The sequence below is a fragment of the Nannobrachium achirus genome (assembly GCF_963921795.1).
Source record: "Nannobrachium achirus genome assembly, chromosome: 5".
Classification (NCBI taxonomy): Eukaryota; Metazoa; Chordata; class Actinopteri; order Myctophiformes; family Myctophidae; genus Nannobrachium; species Nannobrachium achirus.
The window spans coordinates 51,306,793-51,314,402 of NC_137814.1; the positions used below are offsets into that span (position 1 = coordinate 51,306,793).

Below are 7,610 nucleotides of genomic sequence, written 5' to 3' on the forward strand. Positions count from 1 at the left end.
CATTGCAAGCTGCTGTACTCTGTCATCTACTCTGAGCCACCCCACTCTTAATTGGTGAGTAGCGGTGAGGTGAGTCTGATAGGGAAGGCTAAGCAGGACCCTAATTAGTTTATTTTGGGCTGTTTGGAGTTTAGTTTTCAGGGCTTGTGGGGCGTCACGATACCATACGTGGACTCCGTAGTCAAAGAGGGGCTGGATTATTGCACCAGCTATGGTCTTCAGTGTGTTAAAATTGACCATCGGGGCTATCCTCTGTAGGAAACGAGTTCGTTGGTTGATTTTATTTATTACTTTAGAAGTCATCTTTTCACTGGAAAGATTAGCTTCCAGGATACATCCTAAGTAAGAGATTTCGTTTTTTCGTGTTATGACCTTGTCACCCACTTTGATTGTGAAGTTATCGACCTTTTTGAGGTTATGATTTGTTCCAAAGAGGATGGACTCCGTTTTTCCCAGGTGAATTGATAATTTGTTGTCGTTAAGCCATGTGCAGATCTTACTTAGTTCAGAGTTAAGTGTCTTCTCAACCTGCAAGTGGTCCTTGCCCGAGACTAGGAGAGCCGAGTCATCCGCGAACAGGAACAGGTTGCAGTCACAAGCAGATGCCATGTCGTTCACGTATATTAGGAACAACAGAGGCCCCAGTATGCTACCTTGAGGAACACCACAGCTTACTGGGAGGGGGGGGGACATGGTACCGTTAATCTCCACCACCTGTTCCCTCCCCACCAGGTAAGATTGCATCCAACTCACTGCTGCGCTGTCAAGACCGATGGCTTTTAGTTTCTCAATCAGAATAGAATGATTTACGGTATCAAATGCCTTCTGGAGGTCCATCATGACCATGCCGCTATATTTGCCGTCATCCGCTTCGCGTTTGATTTGGTCAGTCAAATAGAGAAGGCATGTGTCGGTGGAATGAGATTTTCTGAATCCAGATTGGAACTCGTAAATCAGATTATTCTCATCGAGATATCTTGCAATCTGTTCGTAGACTATTTTCTCCATGACTTTGGATATGGAGCTGAGAATGGAAACGGGACGGTAGTTTCCAGGGTCTAGTTTGCTACCTTTTTTATGCAGGGGGGTTACTTTTGCTAGTTTGAAGTCCTGTGGGACATGACCCTGTTCGATGGAAAGGTTAATTATGTGGGTAATGATTGGAGCAATGGTGGCGGCTGAATCTCTGAGAAATCTAGCTGGAATTTTATCAAGGCCAGTGGCCTTGTGCTGAGGTAGGGCACTCAGTTTTTTAAACACTTCATCAGTTGTCACTGTGGCAAGTTTAAAACTGTCTTTTATGACACCCAGTTTATTGTAGTATTTCTTAACAAAATTTATACCATACCGCCCAGATGGGGCGACCAGTCTTTCAACCAGTGAATGGGCCATGGTGGTAAAGGTTTTGTTAAGATGGGTAGCTACTTCACATTTGTCAGAAATGAGAGCGGCGTCCGTTTTGATGTTTATGCTGTGGCATATGTTTTTAGATTTTAAGCCTAATTGGTTGTTAAGCAACTTCCATAGGTCTCGTGGTTTATTTTTGTATTCGTCGATTTTGGTGTCGATGTAGTCTTTTTGGGCGGATCTACATAGTGCGATCGTCTGGTTTCTGAGTTTCTTGCACTGAGCAGTAAGATGTTTGATTTGGATATTGAGGTCAGGGTTGAATTTTTTCCTAAGCTTTTTGCAACACTTACGTTTTTCATCGTACTTTTTGTCTCTGAGTTTAGCTGATTCGGCTATATCTGAGTTATACCATGGCTCTTGGCGGGCTTTAACCCTGGTGGTTTGCAAGGGGGCCACGTCGTCTAGAGCATTGGTCAATTTGGTTTTAAAACCACACCATGCTCCTTCGACATTTGTACAATTCAGTTCAGAAGAAAAGTCAGTATTCGCTAGTGTGTGATTTAATGCCTCACTGGAGTAGTTTTTGAGGCTTCTAGCTACCACTGTTTTGTGACCACTAGCCTTGGGTTTGTGTATTTTACGCGTACAGTAGATCATGTAATGATCACTAAGACCGCATACAATAGCCCCGCTAGCGGTGACTTTGGATTTGTCTGTGGTTACGATGAGATCTATGAGGGTTTGGGAGTGCTCCGTCACCCTGGTAGGTACGGTAACGAGCTGAGTGAGACCATATTGATTACATAACCCATTAAAGGACTTGAACAGGGGTGCTTCTTTACGCAAAGCACAAACATTCCAGTCGCCCAAAGCATAATACTCCTTTGCTAAGCTCTCCTCAAACAGCTCAAAGAAGTCATTCTGGTCAGGGGGTCTATAGACTGCGCATATTAGTATATTTTTAGCATGTTCAAAAATTATCTCGACCCATACAGTTTCAAGAGAGCTGTGGTGTAGGTCAGGGCGAATGATAAAATTTAAATCATTGTGAATATACATGCAAACACCGCCTCCCTTCCTGTTCCTATCATTCCTAATGACAGTGTAATTGGCTATTTCAATGCTAGTATCTGAGAATGAGTCATCGAGTTTAGTCTCTGAGAAGGTTAAAATGTGTACCTTACCATCAAGAAACATAGCTTTGATTTGTTCCAGTTTGGGTTTCAAACTGTTGATGTTGAGATGAATCATTTTCAGTCCTCTTTTCACAAAAGTACCTTTCATGTCTGAGGTGTTCAAATAGCCATTATCAGGGCTGGGGGAGGGGGTTTCCCCTGTGTGTGAGTCCACATCCGTGTGTATTGGGGGTAGGGGGGCGCTGGGGGTGGGGGGGAGGTCATGTCCCGTTGATGTCTGAGAACCTAGACAATGGGATATCCAGCTTCTTTCATCGGCGCGAGGTGTCGAGGTGGCGGCGCCGGCGCAGATTGTATCAAAGCCGAGGTACGCCAACAGCCATGATTGGTTTCGATCCCTGGGGGGTGGCGGGGCCAGCGGGGGGACATCCTGCTCGGTGGTACTGGTAATCTCCGGGGATCCGACTGCCGCGAACTGGGCACCAACAGCCACGATGTCGGGTGGTGGAGCCGGCGCGGGGGTGGACACACCGACGTCCGAGGTGCTCCGTGGGTCGGGTGGTCCCTCGTGGATCCGTGGTTCCTCCGAGTTGGCCGTGTTGGTAACCTCACTGGTCGACAATGGCGATGAGTCGACCGTGGAAAGACCATCCGCGGCTGCGAGAACGGCGGCGAGTCTGCGAGTCATCTGTCGGGTTGCAACAGGTCCAGGGTGGGTTTCTATATCTCCACAGAGTAGCAGCAAAAAGTAAATACAGGACCTTCTGTCCATACTACTGCCAACTGGGGGTTTGTTCTTTGTTGAGATCAGCGCACCAAAGACAGTCATTCTCCCGTAGCCAAGGTGTTTGGATTCCGACCCACCGTGGAGATAAAAATCACTGTGTGATTCCTCTCTGTCCTGCACATAATCCATCGTATCCAAGTTATGTGGGATCCACGGTGAACTCAAGCATGAGTCGGTAAACCATACGAGAAACGTTAGAAAAGATAAAAATATCCATCCCTTTGTCCCTGGTGAGTAGTTTACTGGCGCGCGGCGGCGGCTCCGGCGAGAAGTTGAGGAGCGAGAAAAAACGCGTCCGACCTGCATGGCTGCTTTGTTTAGAATGTGGATCTCCGGGGGGGGAGCATAAATCAGGCTTGAAGCGCTGCGCTGCAGCCAGAGATGGACAGTAGCCTACTTGACCCGAGTAGCCTACTTGAGTAAGAGTACAGAGTAGCCTACTCCTGGTCACATTTACTCCAATCCATAGTAGCCTACACTCAGTCAAAATGTTACAAGTAAGAGTAAAAAAGTACTTGCTTTTAAATAAACGTATGTATTCAAGAGTACATACCGGTACATGCTTTTAAGCTACTTGAAGTACAAATAAAAGTAAAAGTACTCAAGTACATTTACTCAGTTAGCCTACTGTCCACCGCTGGCTGCAGCTTATCAGCTGTTTCGACAGCCAACATATTCTCACCTTTAAAGCAAACTAATGACTGAAGTGGCAATTTAAGGACCTTTTAGACATTTTTAATACCTAAAAAAATATAGATAAAAGAACAAAACTGCATCAAAAGTTAACAACTATAAAAAACTGGTCAAACATTGGCCAAATTGACAATAAAGTAAAAGAGGCACAAATTGTGAAAATGGCAGATCTACAAGCTTGTGTTCCGAGGCCTTGTGAGCTTGTAGATCTGCTATTTTCACAAAATGTAGGTGGAACAGAAATGTGAAACTAAATGTAATGCCTCAACTCCTAAATCCAATTGCTTGTCAGAGTGGGGTCCCCAGTTCAAATAGGATTTTTTTTTTCATTTACTTTAAAAAGTAAATGAAAGGATGACACAAAAAACCAGACATGAGGGCTTGTTTCCAGTTTTATAATAATCAATCGAACTGAGCATGTTTTGCCTGCCTATTTGTTTGGTGGAAAGTTGTATGAAGTTGATAAAAAAAAAAAATAGTAGCTTTGTTGTAGTAAGCTACTTTTGCCGTGTAGCTTGTAGCTTGCTTTGCTACATTTTCTGTGGGTAGCTTCGTTGTAGCTTAAGCTTTCATCAAGAGTAGCTTGTAGCTTAGCTTACATGTTCCAAGTAGCTTGTCCATCACTGTCCGTTTCTGGCCGGAATAAACTGTTCATTACCCCATATAGGAGAAAATTGAGATGGTATAGGCATATCTCTCATATGTTTATGAGCTGCAAACCAAACTGAGATTGTATTTATTAGGAAAGGATTTTTTGTACGTTTTTTTATTGTTTTAACTGCCTAATCTTAGAAGGTATTATATGTCAGCCCAACTAACCTCTGCATCGTATTATTTTAATACTATTTCACCCCCAGGGTGGGTAAGCATCAAACACGCATCTATTTCAAATTTACTATTACATTTATATATATTTTCCAAAAGCTTTAATTTGAAATCTAACTGTAGGGAATCTAATTGTAGGGTCCCTTCCGGATATATCATTGTGCCTTCCTGTTATATACATACTCAGGCACACACACACACACACACACACACACACACACACACACACACACACACACACACACACACACACACACACACACACACACACACACACACACACACACACACATACTTTTGCACACACACATATATACATACTTTTGCACACATTTAAACAAACTCAACATGCACATATACATTTTCAACACTGTATGTATGCGCAAGTAAAGTATGTATGCATGTGCAAGTGAAGTATGTATGTATGTGCAAGTGAAGTATGTATGTATGTGTGAATGAAGTATGTATGTATGTGCGAATCAAGTATGTATGTATGTATGTGCAAGTGAAGTATGTATGTATGTGCGAATCAAGTATGTATGTATGTGCAAGTGAAGTATGTATGTGCGAATGAAGTATGTATGTATATGCAAGTGAAGTATGTATGTATGTGCGAATGAAGTATGTATGTATGTGCAAGTGAAGTATGTATGTATGTGCAAGTGAAGTATGTATGTATGTGCAAATAATGTACCGATATGTATGTATGTGCAAGTAAAGTATGTATGTACATGCAAGTGAAGTATGTATGTATGTGCAAGTGAAGGACCATTATGTATGTATGTGCAAGTGAAGTATGTATGTATATGCGAGTTGACTATGCAATATTGGCCTAAAGGGCTTCTCATACCTGTCTGTAGAACCAGCCACACTGGTTAGACTGACATACTATATAATATTGGCATAACTGCGATTGGTCGCAATAATGTGTGTGATATAATTACGAATTGACATGGTTGTATGCAGTATAATTATTAAACATCTTCAAATTCTTAATGTATGGCGCCATCTAGTGTCTCAATGGAGCATGTCGATTCCATCTTCAATAATGATAACTGACACTATACAGACAATACTGACATGATACTGCAAAAGAAGCATTTCTTCTTCAGGTGAAGAATGTCATAAAATACTGACTTGATACTGACATGATAACCATCAACTGACATATAACTCATTAATGTTAGACCCTATACTTTAGCTATTGAAAAATAGCAGATCTACAAGCTCGCAGCACAGTACCAAGTGTCGCGCTGCGAGCTTGTGGATCTGATAGTTTTGAAAAATCTTTCCTTTTTTGTGCGGATATTTGAATAGGCCTATATCTTTTTTAAAGTGAACATTTGTCACTCAAATTTGCTTCTGGGGGGTCCCTGGAACAACATATTTTTTAGATGGGGGTCTGCGGCCAAATACCTATAATCTTTGGGGTCAACGCAGAAACATGCGTTTTCAAAATCCTTAAAAAGATTTAGGATAGGCTTACATTTATAGAATTGGGTCAAAAATATAATATTGCACAAATTTTCAAGGCTTTTCAAAAATAGCAAATCTACAAGCTCGCAGCACGGCACTCGCAATGTGGCACTCTGTGCCGCGCTGTGAACTTGTATATCTGCTATTTTAATGGTTAAAATAATGGTTGAAGTAACAAGGTCTAAATGGGTTGAAATGGGTCAACTATAAAACTGACATAATACTGCCTCCGGCGTTCAGTGGGCCCTAATCCAGAAAGGGTTGGAACAAGACAACAATGAAAACGGAATGAAATGATTTAATATTTCAAGTGACGTTGACACTATCAAACAGCTACATCATTCGGAAAGTGCTGTAGCAGACAATACTAATTGCTGCTATCTTGACTTAACTAATAAGAAAGTCCCAAGTGTAATATCTTTAAGCAGTACACATTACAGTAACAGGAATGGGACGGAAGAGAAGGCAATACGATTCAGAGAGATAATGTATGATCAACTGGAAAGTTATCAATTGTAACAGTATACAACTGAGGTCAAAGTTAGACCTGCTTATTTCAGAAGACATTGGAAACACTGCTGCTCAGTATTTCTAAATACATTTCAAATAGGCATTAAACCCTATACTGTACTTAGTTGACCGATGTCCCCCAGGGCTCTATATTCGGCCAGCTGCACTTTTCCCTCTACACCAAACCTCTTAATGAAAAAAAACTTGGTCTTTTAGATCTGCCAAGCAATGTTCCCCCCAGAATACGCTAGGGTTCATGTGGTTAACATAATTATCCAGTTAGAATTATTTTAGAATACAGTTACATTTAAATAGTTATTTCAAAATCCAAACATTCTAATATTTCTCAGATTTCTCTGAAATTCTCACTGACTTTCTTAAGCGATACATGCAAATTGTTTGGAGAAAAATCTATTTGAAACAATAAAAAAATAACGATTTACAGCATCAAAGTTAATTTAAAACATGTTGTTAAAGTGTCACGTCTATAGACAGTCTTAGTGGCAAGACCTCAGTCATTCACTAAATTAACAAAAGACAAAAAACAATGAAATAACAATGAAGCCACAGAGTGGACAGAGTTTCAGATGGTACCTCAGCATCTCAGATAGAGGTGCTAATGACTTTCTTGGACTCACTTGGACCAGTAGTGGACAGTAACCCTGCAAGCCAATAGCCAAATGACGTCATGATGATGTCATGATGACGTTATGATAATGACCTCCGGTGACTCCGGTGACGTTCAGAACTAGGCCAGATCACAGCCCATATGGGGATGATCTTGACGTCATTACCAGGACATCCTATGGACTAGGATTGTTGTTATTGTTTGT

The 7,610-nt window shown here is 41.6% G+C and overlaps 1 protein-coding gene across 1 annotated transcript in view; it reads right to left on the reverse strand.

The window, feature by feature from the left end:
- LOC308285154 (meprin A subunit beta-like) overlaps positions 1-3,174 on the reverse strand; it is a gene marked incomplete at both ends in the record, with an annotated part of 41,184 nt that extends 38,010 nt beyond the window's left edge. Inside the window, one exon of the mRNA XM_080725871.1 lies at positions 2,778-3,174. Coding sequence (XP_080581997.1) covers positions 2,778-3,174 — 397 coding nt within the window. The remainder of the gene's footprint in view (positions 1-2,777) is intronic.
- Between the last annotated feature and the right edge of the window lie 4,436 nt (positions 3,175-7,610).